The 20,570-nt window shown below is 44.6% G+C and overlaps 1 protein-coding gene across 1 annotated transcript; it reads right to left on the bottom strand.

Moving 5' to 3' along the window:
• Positions 1-6,390: 6,390 nt before the first annotated feature.
• Positions 6,391-20,081, bottom strand: CIDEA (cell death inducing DFFA like effector a). The gene is made up of 5 exons (XM_009909916.2): positions 19,997-20,081; positions 14,708-14,864; positions 14,381-14,527; positions 11,688-11,869; positions 6,391-7,244 (listed from the first exon to the last, which is right to left on the bottom strand). The coding sequence occupies exons 1-5, from the start codon at positions 20,032-20,034 to the stop codon at positions 7,112-7,114; spliced, it is 657 nt and encodes a 218-aa protein (XP_009908218.2). The 5' UTR covers positions 20,035-20,081; the 3' UTR covers positions 6,391-7,111.
• Positions 20,082-20,570: the final 489 nt, after the last annotated feature.

Genomic DNA, 20,570 nt, shown 5'->3' with positions numbered 1-20,570 from the left:
CAGCTTTTCAGGAACAAAATAGAAACAAGGGGCAATGGGTGGAATTTGAGGCATAGGAAGTTCAATGTAAACATGAGGAAAACTTTTTTCACTGTGAGGGTGACAGAACACTGGAACAGTCTGCCCAGGAGGGCTGTGGAGTCTTCTCCTCTGGAGATATTCAAGACCTGCCTGGATGCCTTCCTGTGTGATCTGGTATAGGTGCTCCTGCTTTGGCAGTGGGGTTGGACTGGATGATCTTTCTAGGTCCCTTCCAACCCCTAACATTCTGTGATTCTGTGACTCTGTGAGAAAGTACTGCAGGCCTTTGTTTGCCTAGCTCAACAACAAATTAGTAGTTCTTATATTTAATTAAGATTATTTTCTTGCTTATTCTTTCCTGGGTTTTGAGAAGGGGGAAGAATATTTGAAAACTCTACTTAAAGAGCAGCAGCAAATAAGTCACACACTTACGCAAGCAAAGACACTTTGTAGTTAGAAGTGCTTTTAACATAAAGGATTCTTGACTTCATGGTTTAATTACAAAATGTGTCAGAATTATTCATACCTAACTTTAAGACTTTAAAGGAGTTCTTAGATGTCTGGGATTTCCCTGGGTCTATAACAGACTGACTACCCACATCATTAAGCTACTGTTTTCTCAAATACAGTTGTTGCCTGCAGATTGAAACTTTGGGGTTTTTTAACACACAACAGGATCACAACCAAGCTGTGACAATAGTCATATTACTTAAAACTACCCCAAACCCAACCTATGCATAATGGATACTAATAATTAAAGCAGACTTTTTAGAAAGCTCATCATCAATCAACTTTTGACATTTGAAATGTATTATCCTTATTCTGGAGTCTGTTAGGACACCCTGTATTTCTAGTTCATTAGCTGCTTTATAAACCAACTAACAGGACTGTTTCAATGTTCTCTTTCAAGTGATAATTAATACTTATTCATAAATATTCCTAACCAAGAATCCATTAAGAGCCAGGCCTACTAAGAGTGACTCAGACTGATGTGTGACCTTAGTAAAACCATGATTGAGATTAGTATTACAGAATCATAAAATGGTCTGGGTTGGAAGGGACCTCCAAAGGTCATCTAGTCCAACCCCTCTGCAGAGAATGGAATGGAATAGAATAGAATAGAATAGAATAGAATAGACCAGGTTGGAAGAGACCTTCAAGATCATTGTGTCCAACCTATCATCCAACACCACCTAATCAACTAAACCATGCAACCAAGCACCCCATCAAGTCTCCTCCTGAACACCTCCAGTGATGGTGACTCCACCACCTCCCCAGGCAGCCTATTCCAATGGGCAATCACTCTCTCTGTGTAAAACTTCCTCCTAACCTCCAGCCTAAACCTCCCCTGGTGCAGCTTGAGACTGTGTCCTCTTGTTCTGGTGCTGGTTGCCTGGGAGAAGAGACCAACCTCTGCCTGTCTACAACCTCCCTTCAGGTAGTTGTAAAGAGCAATAACGTCTCTCCTGAGCCTCCTCTTCTCCAGGCTAAGCAACTCCAGCTCCCTCAGTCTCTCATCATAGGGCTTGTGCTCCAAACCCCTCACCAACTTTGTTGCCCTTCTCTGGACACATTCCAGCAAGTCAACATCCTTCCTAAACTGAGGGGCCCAGAACTGGACACAGTACTCAAGGTGCGGCCTAACCAGTGCAGTGTACAGGGGCAGAATGACCTCCCTGCTCCTGCTGGCCACACTGTTCCTGATACAGGCCAGGATGCCATTGGCCCTCTTGGCTGCCTGGGCAGATTGCAGGTTCATGTTCAGCCTATGATCAACCAGCACCTCCAGGTCCCTCTCTGCCTGGCTGACATCCTCCACTAGATCAGGTTGCTCAGAGCCTTTTGAGCTGTTGAATATCTCCAGGGATGGGGCCTCAAGTACCTCCCAGAGCAACTTGTTCCAGAGTTCCACCACCCTCCTGTAAAGAACTTCTTCCTAACATCCAATCTAAATCTACTCTTCTCCAATTTCAAACCATTACCCCTTGACCTATCACTGCAGGCCTTTGTAAACAGTCCCTCTTCATCCTTCTTGTAGGCCACCTTCAGGCCACTATTAGGTCTCCCCAAAGCTTTCTCTTGTCCATGCTGAACAACCCCAGCTCCCTGAGCCTGTCTTTGTAGCAGATATACTCCAACCCCCTGATCATTTTCATGACCCTTCTCTTGACCCTCTCCATCAGGTCCATATCTTTCCTGTGCTGAGAGCTCCAGAGGTGGATGCAGTACTCTAGGTGAGGTCTCACCAGAGCAGAGTGAAGTGGCAGACGTGCTGGCTATACTTCTTTTAATGCAGCCTAGGATGCAATTGGCCTGCTGGGCTGCAAGTGCACAGTGTTGGCTCATCTCCAGTAAATACTTTGTACTACAACAACTGAAAATATTAACCCTGTGACTGGATTTTGTCTCTGCCAACACAGCTGTGAAGAGCCCCCTCCACAAATGCTGCAAAATATTTGTTTCAAATGTCTGTGCTGTAAGTGACCAGAAACAAGGTGGGGTTTGCTTATTTTTCTAGTGTTTTGTGCTTGTGCTGGGTTAACCTTGGCTGGCTGCCAGGGGACACAAGAAGAAAATAGTAAGAAAAAGGTTGTGGATCAAGATAAAGATGGGGAGATCACCCACCATTTACCAGCAGCAAAACAGACTCAGCAAAGATTAATTTAATTTATTGTGAATTAAAAATAGAGTAGGATGGTGAGATACAAAGACAAAACTAAAAATACTTCACCACCCCACCCCCCTCCTTCCCAAGCTCAGCTTCACTCCTTCATTTCCAGCTTTTCTACTTTGTCCCCCTGGCACCAAACAGTAGAGGAGAATGAGGGTCATGGTCAGTCCACAACAGTTCCTCTCTGTCACTTCTTTCTTTTTCTCTTCTCCATCATGGGTCCTCCCCACAGGATACAGTACTTTCAGTGTGCTTCAGTGTGGGTCCTCTCCATGGGGTACAGACTGCTCAGCATGGGTCTTTCCCTTGCCATAGGTCCTGCCAGAAAATCCATTCCTGTGTGATTTCGCCAGGGGCTGCAGCTTCCTTTAGGGTCCTCCATGGGTTGCAGTGTGGAGATCTTCTCTGGTGTGGTTGTCCATGGGCTGCAGGGGGACAACTTGCTTCATTATAGTCTTGTCTACAGGCTGCAGGGGAAGCGCTGCTTCAGCACCTGTAGCACCCCCTTTCTATGACCTTGATGCCTCCAAGGCTGTTTCTCCCACATTTTTCTCAGTCCTCTTTCACAGCTGCTATACAGCATGTTTTTACCCTTGCATGTTTCCACAGAGACCACCATCTTGGCTGAAGGGGCTCAGCCTTGAGCAACAGTGGGCTCATTATGGAGCCAGCTGCAAGCAGCTCTGTACAAACCAGAGGCAGCCCTGGTCTTTGCTCACAGAGGCCATCCCCACAGCACCCCTTTGCTCCTCACTGCCAACATCTTGCCACTAAACCAAATACAGTGCAGTGTTGTTCTTTTCCACAAGAACAGCTCAGACCTTGCTTCCCCACAAGAGTGGAACAGCTCCCTAGTCAAGCTCTGCAAAACTGTCCCTTAAGCTAAGTACAGAATGTAGTTATGAAATAAGAGTGCACTAGAGTGATCATGCTTGCCAGTTCTCCTGAAGACAAAGTTAATCCTGAACTAGATAAAATGCAAATATTTCAAACTAAATTCTTATTTCCCTACAATCAAACATATATGATTGTATCTGTAGGTAAATGACTACAGGGAGTTTTCATGACACCTTATAGAAAGGGGTCCTTGATCCTTACAGTACTTAGTGGAAAGCAGAGCTTGCCACAGCCTTCTATCTCCTGTACTCAGTAGTCTCCTGCAACTTTGGTAAAAGGGGGAGGAACAAATTCCTTTTGTATGACAGCAAACACAGTTTGCATGGTTTTTCTGAGGCCAGAAAGTGAGTCAGCAGTAAAGAGTTAAGAGCCACACAATCATATCCAGTTACTTCACTGCCACAGTTCAGCATTTGGAAACAATCTGTGCCAGACCATAGATCCATTTATATTCATGATGATTTCAGGAATAAGTTATTCTGAAAATTAATAGAGACAACATCCAAAGCCAGCATTTAATTTTATTTATTCAAGGACAGTGTTCCTTAAAATTGGCACCACACATCAGACAGTATAACCATCACTGACACCTAATTCTCACCTATTCAATTTTCATAGCAAGTTAAACTATTGAGATTGAAAACTGAAGTGGCAAAACATTAGATTTTCCCATAGCAAAGCAGGAGTCCTCATGGTTCTAAATATCTTAACTGCATATGCCACAAGATAAGTTAGAGAAAGCAGTGATAAACTCTAGACCCCACAAGGATACTTGCTAATACATAACTGCTGTGGTATGGTAATCACATTAATACTGCCATTAAAACTTGAGGCATCAAGTCAAAAACATACCTTGTACTTTGGTTTTCAACTTTTCTGGTTTTAATTAAGGAAGCCTGTGCTTTTGGTTCAAGTGCTATCTTAGGAAGAAGCATACTGAAATGGTTTAGAGCTATAATTCTAGTCAGTTACAAGTGATCACATTCACACTTCACAGTTATCTTCAGAATTACCAACATCTCCTAAAGTGTGAACACATACCTCTCTACTCACTGTATTGAATAAACTTCCATCTCAAAGTCCTGCTTTCCTCTCTTTACCCTTCCATTCTCTGTAGGGATGAGATTCAAGATGTTTCCTAGAGCATATTCCTAATGGTCCAAGGAACTTAGACCCTGCCTTTTCCTCTCCTCCTGGACAGAAAAGGTTGTAATGATTTTTCTGCTGAAAGAATAGGAAAGTGCAAGAAAGCAAAAACTTCATGGGTTTATGAAAGGAAGGAAATGAAGTAATGATAAATAATACAAAAGCTACTAAATTCTTCATTCTAGTCACAAAGAGAGCAGCTTTGTTTTGCCTGCAGAACGTGAACAGTGCTTGAGTCAACCAGATCAAGTACTTCAGTGAAAATTCCTTTTTTGGTCACTAGAGAGTATGACTTGGTGCATTGTTAGTAAGTGATGCAAAGCAACAGGCAAAATGGGCTAGTGCAAGGAAGAAAGCAGTAAACATGTTTCACACCTTCCATGTCACTGATTCCAAGCCTTGACTGCTACAGTAACAACTGCAGATTAATTGAGTTTATGGAAAGGAAAATTAAAGCTAGAAGTGTCAAGTAGAAACCTGACCTCTTCTCTAGATAACCTGCAGTAAAGAGCCTGTGCTTTAGTTTGTATCCTGCTAGGTATTGTACACCACTTGCATATAATTTTCTGGAAGACAGATAATGCTGAAACTGTTCTTTGCTGTGTACCACATACAGATGAAGTCAAAGCTATGCCTCCTAAGCAGTCTGTAAAAACCCAAACACTACAGCAAACTGGTTCCAACTCGGACAATGACAAACTCCTCCAGTTTGACCCAGTGCCAAAACTTCATCTCTGGACAGAAGCTGGTACAGTAGCAAATATCACTCCTCAAATACTAACCCTGTGGCAAACCCCAGATTCAGAAGCAATTAAACAATTTTTGGATACTTAAAAATTCCAAGACACTTCCCCCCCACTTCAGAGAAAACATCAAAGCTGAGTTAGCTTGTTCAGCTGTTTGCATTTTGCAGAGGGAGCTGCTCTGAGATGGAGACTTTGCAGCTCACATGACCTTCAGCAGCTCAACTTTTAAGTGCTAAGCTGTCAGAAAAGCAGCTGCTTAAAAATACTGCAAATTCATACTGAGTTAGTGGTTTGCATCATATTAGGGTCTCAGATAGTGCCATTGGAAACTATGGAGTGTTAGTTCTGTACCAATTGTTTCTGGCTATAAAAAGCTGGAGTTTGAGATCTGCACAGTCCAGACTTGCTTTTGTATTACAGATGTTCACATTAAGCACTACTGAACTATGCAAGTTGCTTTGTTTTGAGATTCTTAATGCTGATGTTTCCCCCATCAGCAATATAAATATTCTTAGGAACATTACATACAGTTTGCTGTCCTTAAAAGCTGAAAGAATTAATGATAAAGTCCCAGTTAAGACAATTCCCAGATAGGGGTAGAAAGGCTGTGGCTGACAGCTATCACAGCAACAATTGTTTGGAGGGGGGAAGTTCAGCATACAGCTGTTACACAAGGCTGGTGTCCTGCTGCACTCTCCCAAACACAGAGGCATCAAAATCCAGCATCTCTTATGTGTACCTCAAGTACAGTTTGGGATGTACTGTGATCTTGTAACTGAACAGTAAAAATTACAGTAGTGATAGTTTTACCCCTGAAGGTAGTTTCAGCAGCTTGGTTGTAAGCCATATTCATGAAGCTATGGCAAATTATCCAACACTTAAGCAGAAGTGGACGCCAGATCTATACATCAAGTTCTTCAACTGATATGAGTGCTACTAACCCAAGCTTTCTGCAGGTTTGAAGGAAAATAGAAAGAGATACAATGAAATGTTTTAACTTGTTTTAAGGGAAATAAGGCTAAATTTTAAGCTTTTGTTTAGCTACTGTATTTCCTTCAATTAGTCTTTGCACCAGAGTAGACAGTCACTGGTCCAGTACTCAGTTGTAATGCATAGTTCCATTGCTAGCTGGAGTACATAAGTACACTTCACCCTTTTGTACCTCAATGCCAGTTGGGCACTAATACCAGCACTGTTAAGGATTAAAAAACAAAACCCACATCCCTCCCTCCCCCACCTTACAGCCCAATCTGTTCAGAAGGCAAGTAGACAGCCATGAAAAAAAACCAACTTACATTTTAATGTGTGCAAGAAATATTCCACTGGTTACAAAGTGTGCAGGTTTCCAAGTATACTTATTCTCTATTTGGAGGTGCTGGGGCCAAACACTGCCCTCTCTCTTTGTGCCAAATCTCAGGCATTAGGCACCCATCTTTTGGTGTGTTATGGGACTGTGAACACCAAACCCTTGTTTTATTACTAAGGCCTACAAAGCATCCCCACATGGGAAAAAACGTTAGATCATGTCAGTCAGACAGCATCTCCTTCCTATAACATCATTACAATCAAAACTGGGCAAGAGAATGTCTTTAAGTCAAAGGATCCGAGATCAGAAGTGCAGCTGTGCTCACTACTCCCGCCTTGATCTTGCGCACATGTCATCTTCATCATATTCACCCATCAACTGCAACATATAGGTCCCAGTGTAGAGAAGAAACTGTCCAGTTATTTGTGCTGCATGGGACATCAGCTGAAGCACCTTCCTAGAAGAAAATAAATTCATAGAAGAAAAGCCATTTCTTTAGAGATGAAATCACTCCTTTCTCCCCATCCACACCACCCTTAGGATGAGGAGGATCTAAGGACTCTCTTTCCTTCTCATTTCTTAAAAGCTGGCCACTTTTGTACCATCTTTAGGGAAAAAAAAAAATAGCTCTGTGGCCATTAACAAAAACTATGGCCACGATGGCCGAATCAGAAAACACATTTAACAAAGCAGGCTGCCAGCCTGTTAGACATTTACAGGCCTCCAGTAAAGCCATCACTCAAGAGCACCACTGGAGATAACTTTACCTGGGAGCCCAGCAGCATTTCTGTAGCAAGGATCTCACCCTTAGGTCATCTACCACCACAACACTATGGGTGTCTCCAAGCTACAGGTCAAACTTGATTAGATCTGAAGCTGAGCAATCACATTACAGTGGATGCCCAACAGCAAAACAAGTGAAGCAAGGTAAATTAATGCTGTCTAAGCTGCAGCCTTCAGAATTCTCAGTTCACAGCTGTTCTGGTTTTAAAAGATTTTTAAAGTATCAGTATTCAAATATATAATAATGTGTGAGAATCAGTACAAGTCACAGAATTACAGAGTGGCAGCAGCTAGAATGGACCGCTGGAGATAAAGCAGGGTCACCCACAGCAGGTTGCTCAGGATCACAATGTCCAGATGTGTTTGGAATTTCTCCAGAGAAGGAGAATCCACAACCTCTTTGGGCAGCCTGCTCCAGTGCTCTGGCACCCTCACAGAAAGTAAGTTTTTCCTCATGTTCAGATAGAACCTCCTGTGTTCCAGTTTGTGCCAGTTGCCCCACACCACTGAAAAGAGTCTGGTCCCATCCTCTTGACATCCACCCTTTAGATATTGATCAGCACTGAGAAGATGCCTTATCAGTCCTCTCCAAGCTACACAGCCCCAGGTCTCTCAGCCTTTCCTCATTAGAGAGATGCTCCAGTCCCCTCAGAATCTTTGTAGCCTCTGCTGAACTCTCTCCAGGTAGTTCCCTGTCTCTCTTGAACTGGGGAGCCCAGAACTGGATGCAGATGTAGCCTCACTAGGGCAGAGTATAGGAGGAGAACCTCCTCTGACCTTCTGGTCAGGAGACTGCACTCCTGCTGCACTCCAGGAGACCACTGGTCTTCTTGCCTCAAGAGCACATTGTTGGCTCATGGTGAACATGTTCACCAGGTCCTTCTTAGCAGAGCTGCCGCCTTCCTGTTTGTCAACCCCTAACCTGCACTGGTGTGGGGGGGGTTATTCCTCCCCAGCTGCAGGATTCTACACTTGCTTTCATTGAACTTCATTAGGTTCCTCTCTGCCTACCTCTCCAGCCTGTCCAGGTTAAAAAAAAAATAAAAAATCCATAAACTAAGATCAGGTAACCATTAGAAGTCTAAAATATAAACTGTGGATCACCACAGGCTCACAGGGGAATAGAGATCACCATATCTGAATGGTCCTTCATTCAACTTAGTTATAGCTGTGTCTTCCTTCCATTATGCAAGAAACAGCAGGGACATCAATACTAAGAGGTATATTCAAGCTTTATCACACACAAGTTAAGTGGGCCTTCACCAGAGTGAAGCTGAAGCACTGGGGAAGTGATACATAAGAACTGGAACTATTCCAAAACTGGAAGGGATCAGATTATGAAGATGCAGAAACCAGACCAGCCTTCCTCTTCTGCAAAAAAAAAGGAGGAAGGTTCTCTGAATCGCTGTCTGAGAAAACATGCAGTTGTGTACTCTCTGCTGCTATCCACTTCTCCTTTGAGCTCTAGCAGCGAAGGCAAAGTCTTCTTCCTACAAATGTTTGTTTTGCCCTTTTTTCTTCACTGTGATAGAAGGTGGTTTGCAGTCAAAATCCAATGCATTTGAAGAGTAGAAACCCCTGTGCTTTGAGCCTGGGAGGCCTCTCAAAAACACTGTCCCCTTATACATGCTTCCCACAAACACACCTTTCCAACATGTCCTTTCCTCCACCAGATGGCACAGGCCAAGGAGCTTTACAGTTGTAAAGAAAGCTGCACCTGGTACCAAGCTTGTAAGCAGCTGCACTGTGTCACTTGCACACAAGAGCAGTTGTTGCTTAAGCCATGGAGCAAGGTATTTGTTGAACCAGACATTTGATCCCTCAGTTGGACACTGCGGGGGAAATGCACTAATCAGACCTGGCAGGCTTCATCCCCTCCCATGGATGAACAACTGCTGCATTTTAAAGTCCTCTCCCTTCACATTCTGCAGGTGGGTACAGGGAGAGGGCATCAGAGTTAGCATTTGGGAATTCATTAGCAGAGGGACTACACCAAGAACATAACATCTTCTGTCTCCAGTTTCAACAGCAAGTTGAGACAGGCCATATCATTGTTGTGTCCAGGAACACCCAAGGTTAACTCTTCTGTCACCTCTTTCTCTGCTAGCACTTTTTCCCTGTCCTGATACTGGCACTTCCCTTACAGCTCAACTTTGTAACATAACAGTGCTTCTAGAAGAACTCCACAGCTACTTCAGCTGTTTGCTAGCACCACTTTTTCCCCACCAGCTGCCTTGCATTGGCAGGGAGGCACAACTGTCACTTCAAACTCTCCTTAGCAGTGTAATTTCCAGTGCTAATCCTCATCTCCACAGCAGATAGCCAGAAATCAGACTGTTCTGGCTCAATAGACTTGACATAGACAGGAACTGGAGGGGTGCAGCTGTTCAAGGGTAAATTTTTTTGCTTTGAAGAACTCCTAATGAAGCCAGTTCTACAGGTGGGTGTAGCACAGAGCTGGATAATTACTGCAGCATGACCAGAGATGGATCTCATCTGCAGCCACACCAGCTGTGGCCTGAAAGATTAAGCAAAGGACCACCTAAGTAGAGTGGCAGAGGTCAGTTAGACTGGAAGACAGGGAACAAAATTACCATTACAATGCATAGTATCTGCATTATGGGATGAAGGACTATTTGAAGACTTCGGACTACACTTTGCTCAGGGGAAATGAAAATATCACTTAGGATATATACACCCCTGTCTGTTCTGCACAGAGCAGCTCTGATCCTCAAGTCATACAGCAACACACATTTTGAAAGGTCAGGTTGAGAATCTCAGGGCTGCAGCTTCAACAGCTGTCAAAGTATGGCACCTCTGTGAAGGTATGTGAACTAGAAGTTTCCTTCACACAGCTGGTTTTGACAAGGTGCAGACCTTCAGCACACTGTTGAAAGCAGTGGCTGGGACAGGTATTATTTTGCCCCATGTAAGGCAGCATTTCCCAACCACCAGATCTCCTAAACTCACAACCACCACAGCTTAGTCCTGCAGGAGACAGTGGTCCTCATAAGGCTACTTTTGTTTGCTTAGAGACCAACTGGCTTTAAAACAGTGACATCAGGGCCTTACTACAGGTGGCAAATTAACATGAAGACAACAGACAGTGTCTTATCTCTTCCATTTTCCTCTGCCTCTGTGTTGCTCAGGTGCTGTATTTGGCAGATGTTCATTGCAAAATCTGAGCAAGCTTTACCATAGAATGTTTTGGGTGGAAAGGGACCTCTAAAGGCCACCCAGTCCAACCCCCTGCAATGAGCAGGGACATCTTCATCTAGATCAGGTTGCTCAGAGCCCTATCCAGCCCAACCTGGAATGTTTCCAGGCATGGGGCATCTACCACCTCTCTGGGAAACCTGGGCCAGCATTTCATCACTCTCAGTGCTAAAAATGTATTCCTTCTATGCAGTCTAAATCTGTCTCTTGTAGTTTAAACCCAACACCCCTTGTTCTGTAACAGCAGACTACTAAAAAGACTGTCACCATCTTTCTTATAGGCACACTTTAAGTAGTAAAAAGCCACAACACTGCCTCCCTGAAGCCTTCTCTTCTCCCAGCTCTCTCATCCTGTGCTCATAGCAGTTTCAGACCTCTGATGAATTTGTTGAAGTGGTTTCAGAGGAGGCCACAAAAATTATGTCCTTGTACTGAGGACTCCAGAGCTGGACCCAGCACTGCAGGTGGCTTCTCAGTAGAGCTAAGCAGAGGGGCAGAATCCCCCTCCCTCAACTGACCACTAAGACCTCTGCCATTATATCTCATCCCTCTCATATCATCCCCTTGAAGTCCCCCTTCAAAGAGCCTGATGCATCTTCCTCAGCTTCCTCCATTCTTCAAGCCTGTCAAAGAAATCTGGGAAAATTCTCTCATGAGAACAAAGAGACTTTATCTACACCCTCGCTGGCAAGATTTTTGCCTTGGGGAAGAACTTAAGATTCTACCAAGTCAGATTTCCACAAATCAGCTGTCCACCTTACAAAGCAAGATTCATCACATAGGCTGCTATGTAGGAATTAACAAAACCAGTAAGTTTACAAACACACTTGCTTCACAGAACCAATAAGCAAACAATTTCACCTCGACACACAGACCTGATCTGCAGTGGAAACAGACTTACCGCAGCAGGCTTTTTGCTGCCATACATTTGATGTCATAGGAGACAGAGTAGATCTCATAGAAGGTTGCCTTGATGTTTAAGCAGCCAATAAAATCCTTTGGGTTCAGCTTGTACAGATCAAATGTGATGTTAGCTACTCCCATTTTCTTCTTGCGTTTCACAGTGGCAACTCCATTTCTTGTCTAATTTGAAAAGAGGGAGGGAGACAGTTTGGGCCATGAGCCAGGGAGCTACAGCAAGACAGTTGCTAATAGCTTTTCAGAAGCAGTTTGCTTATTCCAGGCTTGGGGCTAGTTCTCATTCAATTTTCAACTAGAATTAAAAGCATTACATAGAATACATAGAATAAACCAGGTTGGAAGAGACCTTCAAGATCATCGCGTCCAACCCATCAACCAATCCAACACCACCCAAACAACTAACCCATGGCACCAAGCACCCCATCAAGTCTCCTCCTGAAAACCTCCAGTGATGGCGACTCCACCACCTCCCCAGGCAGCCCATTCCAATGGGCAATCACTCTTTCTGTATAGAACTTTTTCCTGACATCTAGCCTGAACCTCCCCTGGCGCAGCCTGAGACTGTGTCACCCATCCTGTAGTTTATGGAATATTGTTCAAGTCCTGAGCAAGTTTCTGAAGCTGTTCCAGACACAGAAGTTCTGTGACACACCACCTCCTGAATATTTCTTGCCTATAATACAGCTTCTTCTTCAGAGTATACTGAAGCTACAGGGGAGAGATCCACTACTGATTGGGCCGAGGGTTTAATCATAGAATGTTTTTTGTTGGAAGGGACCTTTAAAGGTCATCCAGTCCAACTGCCCTGCAGTCTGACAGGAACATCATCAACTAGACTAGGTCACTCAGAACCCTGTCCAACCTGACCTGGAATGTTTCCAGGGATAGGACACCTACCACTTCTCTGGGCAACCTGGGCCAGTCTTTTACCACCCCCAGCATGAAAAATTGTCTTTCTTGTATCTAGTCTAAATCTTCCCTCTTTTAGTTTAAATCCGTCACCCCTTGTCCTGTCACAACAGGCCCTGCTAAAAAGTTCTGTCTCCATTTTTCTTATAGGCCCCTTTAAGTACTGAAAGGCCACAAGAAGGTCTCTCCAGAGCCTTCTCTCCAGGCTGAACAACCCCAACTCTCTAACCCTGTCCTCACAGCAGAGGTGTCTCAGCCCTTATTTTTGTGGCCTCCGCTAAATCTGCTCCAATAGGTGCATGTCCTTCCTGTTCTAAAGACACAAGATCTGGACCCAGCACTGCAGGCAGGGTCTCACCACCGTGGAGCAGAGAGGCAGAATCCCTTCCCTTGACCTGCTGCCCACACTGCTTTGGATGCAGCCCAGGATTGAGTTTTTAAGTCAAAAAGCAAAGGGGGAACAACATGGAAAGTCATCTTTCACTTTAAATACAGCCTCCTTTATAGAAATCAGCCCTTGTCTGCTTCAGGGCTGACAGTGATGCTCGCAGGATCGCTCGCTTCAAGAAAACGAAACAAAACAAACACCCCTAAGAAACAAGCAGAAAACACCACAGAAGACCCAGATTTACAGAGCCCCCTAGTGGACACCCAGGCCAGCACACCCCGCTCAAGGCTCATCATAGCTGCCAAGCCGCTTTATGCGTGCGAAATGAAGCAATGAAGTTGTGCAAGACTGGGCCTTTCTGCACTCACTGCCATAAATCAGCCCAAGTCAAACACGGGATATCACTAGCCAGCAATTTTATGCCTGTTTTATTTCGATAGCCTCTGAGCTGCAGAATCTGGGCCCCTGTCAACAACAGTCTGGACATGTACAAGTACTTGGTATGCATGGTAGCAGATCTCCTCCCCCCGCCACATTAGCACCCTGAATATTTGGATGAAGCATGACAGAGCTTGTGCTATGATGATCTGTTAAGCTATGGCAGTCCTTCTGTTGTCATCCTGTAAAAGGGCAGCATCCAAACATTTTCTGCTGCAGTGCCAGACAGGACATAGGGTAGTGGGGAAAGGAGCAAGGGAGTCAACACCCTGGCTGCAGCTTCTTTTGTGCTCTTGGAGCTCATGGCCCAGGCACAGCAGGCTGATAAACCAGTGAAGTATCTTGGGGGAAAATTTTTCAAACTGTCCACATTGCAACAGGACACTGAGAAAAATGGGGACACAACTGAGGCATTTGTGTGTGAACAGAAAAATGGCAGTAGGTCTGCTTACAGGTCTGCCTCAGCTAGCTTTGCACATGGTAGAAGGAACTGCTGCTAGTTTTCTAGCAACAACCATGTCTTGGAAAGATAATTAGGAGTCTGATTCTTCTTAACATATAGAAGAATATCTCTTTCCTCTCCAACCCACAATCAAACTTTTAAAGACCTTGTATTTTTAACTTCATGCAGTCAAGGTCCTAACTTTGTCACAAAAAGCCTGAAGACAAAGTTGTTTCTGAGGCTTTCCCCTGTAATTCTTTTCAGTTGCTATGTTTCATTTCAATTCTCGGCAGATCCTTGCCAATGGTTCTATGCCCAAGGAAGGGACAAAGTCCAAATTAAATTGATTTGTCATCCAGGAAGGCTCAACATGGAGCTGATACCTTGCCTTCTTTACAGACGTTTTCTTCCTTTTCTCCCCTCCTTCTAACAATTTTAGCAGCCATAGACATTCTTCCATCCACTTCTAGTTAAGTGAGATGTAGTCAGCACTTACTTGTGTCCATTTCTCTCCTTTTTCTAGAACCATGAAGTGTGTATTATCATCCAGGGACTTGAAGAACTCTTCTGTGTCCACAACTGTGCCATCTTCCTCCAAAACCAAAGTAACTATTCCAGCAGATATAAGAAAGGCATCTAAAGTCTGAAAAATAAACCAGTAGATGCAAGCATTTGGAAGAGGGCCCATCATTTCACATCAAGACTCACCTGACATTCTCCTGAACTGCCCTAAAAATGATGTTTAGAACAAGAATCTGTGGATTACCCTTCTGGGACACTGTACTTCACTAAGTTTCATCCAGAGTGGGAACATTTGCTGTACCTTGCTGATGAGCTCTTGCAGACTGCTTGCAACAATTCCTTTCCGGCTGCTTCGGGAGGCATTGGACACACGGAAAGGTCTCCCTGCAGGCATGAGAGGAGGGAACAGGGTCTGTTTTGTTACTGCTCCCATAGATGCTCCCATGGATACCAAAGATCTAGGGCAAATAAAAAAATCAGCAGAGTTATAAAAATAGTTATGCCAAGTACCGTAGAGAAGGAGGAGGATTGTGGAGTTCAGTGACACAGGCATATTATGCAAGTTATTACAGAATCACAGAACACTAGGGGTTGGAAGGGACCTCTGATGATCATCCAGTTCAACCCCACTGCCAGGGCAGGATCACCTAGAGTAGATCACACAGGAACATGTCCAGGTGGGTTTTGAATGTCTCCAGAGAAGGGGACTCCACAACCTCTCTGGGCAGCCTGTTCCAGTGCTCTGTCACAATGAAAACGTTTTTCCTTATGTGGAAACTTCCTCTGTAGAACCTCCTGTACTCCAGCTTGCATCCATTGGCCCTTGTCCTATCACTGGGTATCCGTCCTCCTGACACTCACCCTTCGCATATTTATAAACATGAATGAAGTCACCCCTCAGTCTCCCCCTCTACAAGCTGAAGAGACCCAGCTCCCTCAGCCTTTCCTCATAAGGAGTGGAACATCTCCCTTTACCATCTTTGTGGCTCTGAGTCTTGCAAGCAGTTCCCTGAGGTCCTTCTTGAACTGAGTGGCCTAGAACTGGACACAATATTCCAGATGCAGCCTCACCAGAGCAGAATAGAGGGGGGAGAACCCCTGTAGACCTACTAACCACAGGTCATGTTAGACTTGTGGAGCTTGCTTTCAAAACTAAATACTACAAAGCCCTAAAGATATGTCTCTGAACTTTGTCTTGCCAGTGACATTTGAAAACACTTCCAAAATGAAAAAACATTTCAAGCAGACATGGGCCACCTCTAGCTCAGCTGACGTCAAGGTCACTATTACTGTGAGGGTGACAGGTTTTAAGACTGAATTGGAAAGGTAGCAGCTCCTACTACACTTGGCCACTTTGATGATTCTTTTTAACTGCAAGATAAACAGCCAATGAGATAACACACAAAGGTCCTTTCAACTAATTAGATATGAGCTTGCTTTAGGAGACCGAACATATCCATATTCAAAACATCTAGCATCAGAATGCAAAGAGGAGCTTTTCAATAGAGAATCATAGAACACCAGGGTCGAAAGGACCTCAAGGGTCATCTGGTCCAACCTTTCTTGACAAAAGCACAGTCTGTCCAGCTGAAGCATATAGTTATGCTTACTTCTAACAGCCAAGGCATTTACCTTGTAAATAGTATCTGCAGCCTATAAAACTTCATCTAGTTGTCAAAAATAACAGAGTAAGACTTGTTTGTGCCCCAATGTACCAAAAGAAGCCAAATTAAACAAAAACTACATAAATGCACAGTGTTGGAGCAGGCTGCCAGAGAGGCTGGAAGAATTCAAACACTTTTAGAAAGAAGTTTTTAATTTTTCTGGGCAATCACATGTTTTAATAGTGATAGCTGAGGTTCCCTTAGACAAACTGAGTGCATAATACTGCTAACTGCCAAGTCCCCACAGTCCTGCTCCTACCTACACCCTGTGACAGCTTTTGCTGTCAAGTTACATCGGTTAATTCAACAACCAGCTTTCCAAACATCACCCTCTGCATGACATCTGGGAAGGACTGCTCTCTAACAAGTCTTTTAAGGGGACACAATACTTTGTCTCTCACATTCCTGGACTTAACCCCCTGCACAGCCTTTGCTCCTTAATACCGAGTTTCACAGGAGTGGGAAAAAGATGCATCCCTGTTTTGTTCTCCTATATAGATATCAAAGGTTAGTTTTGCATAGGAAAAACTGTTCTCAAACACTTTCACAGCAAGAGAAGGAGTGAACTGGCAGCCTCTTTCTGCAGCCAGAGTGAATACAGGAATTCCTAGAACAATAGTACAATGTTACTCAACTAATGTTGTCCCAGTCATGCCTTCTGTACAAGCCCACATTGGCCAAGGAGAATATCTTTTCCAAACCCCTTACCTGCTCTTTAAGTGTGGGGTTGGTTTTTTTTTAATGCATATAAAGTAATTTTTGTGACTGCTGAATTTTACTGATTAATGTACTTTCTGTTCTCATTCTGAACTGCTCCTCTACAGGGCTTAGGGCTGAGGCCTTTCCTCTGTACACCAAATTTTACCTTCCTCAAATGCTCTTCAGCATTATTGGTGCTTTTATTTCTTTTTAAAGGGCAGAGGATGTTCAGCACCTGTATTCTATCTCAAACTAATACCATCTTGGTAGTGCTGATTAAACACTAGGTCCCTGGCTTTCAGCAGTTTGTGTATATGCACATGGCTGGAGGAAATCTCTCATCCTTCCTGCAGCAAAGCTGGTGAGAATGAGCAGTCAGCATGGTTTTCAGGAGACAGGTGCTGCTTCAAATTAGAGAACTAGTATGCACTTTCCTCCTGGAGAAGTGTTGAGACCAAGGAGAACAAGGTGACGGAGTAGCACGGTCACAGGCATTGAATCTCCACAGAAGGGAGATAGGGCATAGGGCAAATGCCAGGATAGGGCATTTGTTAATCTCTTCACTAAATTAATCACCCTGCTGGGCTGGGCACTTCCCATTCTGAACCACTTCCCATTCTGAACCACTTAAGTCTTTTCCTCAGATATGAAGCCTCCTTCTCTGCCTCTGGGCAGGTGACTCCTTAGGGCACCCTAATATCAGGAAGCACAACACTCAGGGTTCACGAGACACTTTCAGAGGTAGCTACATCCTGTTCCCTCTCATGCACATGAACGCCAGCACATAGAATAGTTACTTGAATGGTATATACCAGCGGTGGGTACTGCCAAGATCTTCCTTTTGCAAGGACTGAAAATGTCAGTCCTGCTGAAGAGTTTTCTTTCCCACTACTTAAGCCAGGCTGTCACTCATAAAAGACAAATCATCAGGAAAAAAGTCAAAACATACATCATAATACAGAAGGAAGACTGCTGGGGACACAGCTCATGGACAGGACATGAGCTGCAAGAGTTCACCTGAAGCATTAATTAGCACAGCCAGCTATACAAGCCATATTTTGCAGCTCTGAGCACCTCATACTGCTGCCTAGCTCTAGCAGAAGTAAAAAGTTAGAGGGAAAAAATGAACCCAAAAGATTAATAAACCATGACTTTCATTAGGTCCACCAGACAGTCACTTAGCAGGAATCCAGGGAGATAAACAAGGGTGATGAAATCACACTCACATTTCAGTAAAAGCAGTCAGTATCACCTTTAAACTATGCTTGCTTAGAAGCTGTGAGTCTTGTCTCCAGTCAATAGGAAGTACTAGGAAACAAAAGCCAGTATGATTTTAAAAAGCCAGAAAAGAGTGTGGATTTTTCCATTTCTGGTCATATTTGCTGAAAATTTGGTTTTTCTTTGTTTCCCCAGAATCAAAGGCCACAGACTCAAATGGGCCAGCCTATATACAGGGCACCTAGAAGGACTGACTTTTGCTGCAGCTGTCCTCAGAAACCAGAAAAGCCTAATGCAGTGAATTCCCCTACCACATTTGAGTTATCAAAAATAATTTTCTACTAAAAGCTGATCAGACTAAATCAGGAAGCAAACACTGGAGGAGAAGGGAACATACTAAGGTGCAGTTAGCTTTATTTGAAAGTTGAGTGACATGTTAGTCTCAGGTAGCTCCACTATTGTTTTTTTGAAGTTGAAAAGATCAAGTCCTAGCTCCTCCCTAAAGGAAACAGTGATCTTGTATCAGTAGGAAACACAAAAATATAACTGAATGATCTTCAAACTCTAGCATCTTGTCCAGTTTGTTTTGAATAACTAAAATCTGCTAGAGCGGGACCTGCAGATACTGCCCCAGGCATTCACTGTAGTGTCAAGGCTAGTGGGATAGATGAATATATATTTTTTTAGGATAATGTGGGATTTAAAAGCCTGCCTTGAGCCCTGTACACATATTTCATTCTATCTTTGTTTGCAATATGCCTCAAGTGTTTGTCTAAGAACATGGTGCAACAGTCTTCAGTCTCGCTCAGAAAAATCAACATTGCACAACACAAGTGGCTTCAGAACATGGCATAGTTTGTTTTTTAGGTCAGAGTTCCCAGACAAGTGACAAAGGCAGTAACAGCAATGGCAATAAAATTAAAAAAAAAAAAAGTCAGCAATTAGTCAGGAGACTGAGATCAGTCAGATTAGAGATCTGGTTTCCCTGCTAAAACACGAACTGCAGAGGTATCAGAACCACATCGAGAAGTAGCTGCATTTCTGAGTGGTGCACAGAGCTATTACATTTACAGATGTGGTTAGCACACCTGAAATGTAAACAGAGGCCAAGGGTCACAGTTGTGTTGTCAAGGAGTACAGCAGCTCCTTACACCAAGGCTCCACGCCACACACACAAGCTCTTTGCACGCACGACAGCGGCCTCGCTAATGCCCAGTGGTGAACACAACATCCCAGCCATTACTCTTCAAGAAGCGGTTACAACTGCAAAGCTCCTGGTAGCACTTCCCTCAGAAGAGCTTAATGTGAGGCTCAAAAGGCCATGACAGCAAGCCTCCATCAGATTTAAGCTCCTTCTCTCTACACCTGCTATGACTAGCCCTCACACAATGCCTGGAAGGTGCCCTTCGCTTCTGACAAATAGACTTATTCAGACTTGGCTCCTCTTAAGCATCCTCTAGGTTGCTAGTAGTCAACCTGCTAAGATCACAAAACGGTTTGGGTTTGAAAGAACCTTTAAAAGTCATCTTGTCCAACACCCCTACACCAAGCAAGGGTATCTTCAAATAAAGCAGGCTGCTCAGAGCCCTCTCCAACCTGACCTGAAATGTTTCCAGGTATGGGGCTTCTACCACCTCTCTGGGCAACCTGGACCAGGGTTTCACCACCTTCATGGGAAACAATTTCTAGTTTGGATCTCTCCTCTTTTACCTTAAAACCATCACCCCTTGTCCTGCCACTACATTCCCGGATAATACACTCCCCATCTTTCTTACTGACCCCATTAAGTACTGAAAGGCTGTTGTAAGGTGTCTCCGTAGTCGTCTCATCTCCAGGCTGAACCACCCCAACTATCTCAGCCTGTCCTGACAGTGGCCGGGTTCCAGCCTTCGAGACATTTTTGTGGCCTCCTGTGGACCCGCTCCAACAGGTCTCTCCCGTGCTGAGGAGCAGTGGGGTAAGCTGGCGGTCGCCCTGGGAGGGATGAAGGAGGGTGTCCCCGCACTCACCGCACCAGCGAGCCCACGTAGTCCCTAGCCACCTCCATGGCCGAGCCCAGCCGCGGGGACAGCGCCGGCCGCGACGCTTAAGCGTCGGTGTTGGGGCCCCTCCCCGCGGCGGGGCGGCCCCGCCGCGCACGGCAGGGCCCTTCCCCCGCAGTGGCCATGGAATCCAAGCTGGAGAAGAGGCCAGGGAGCTGCTAGGGTAGCCGGCTGCGGGCAGCTTTAAACCTCAGCCACGGGTAAAGCTTGTCCGGCGGGAAGGTGGTACCGAGTGTGTAACAGTGCACGGAGGGTGCCTTTTGCCTGATGATTGACCTGAGAAAAGGAGCCAGGGGGACCTTGTTTAACGTGTATATCCGAGTTGTACACCACGTATTAGCTAGTTACGGCTAATATAACAACAGTGGATGCCAATCTCAGCATTAGGGCAAATCAACAGATTAAGTGTCTCAGCTTCTGCTTTTAGAGCCTGTGAATAAGCTTACAGTGCGGATTAATGTGTACAGGAGCTTCGGCGAGGCGGGGCGGGGGGAGCTTGCTGGCATCCCCGCAGGCGAGGGGAGCAGAGACTTCTGGTTAC

This window comes from Dryobates pubescens, chromosome 9 (genome assembly GCF_014839835.1).
Source record: "Dryobates pubescens isolate bDryPub1 chromosome 9, bDryPub1.pri, whole genome shotgun sequence".
NCBI classification, from domain to species: Eukaryota; Metazoa; Chordata; class Aves; order Piciformes; family Picidae; genus Dryobates; species Dryobates pubescens.
The sequence above is the reverse complement of the archived record's forward strand: the minus strand, read 5'-3'. Positions and strand labels throughout refer to the sequence as shown.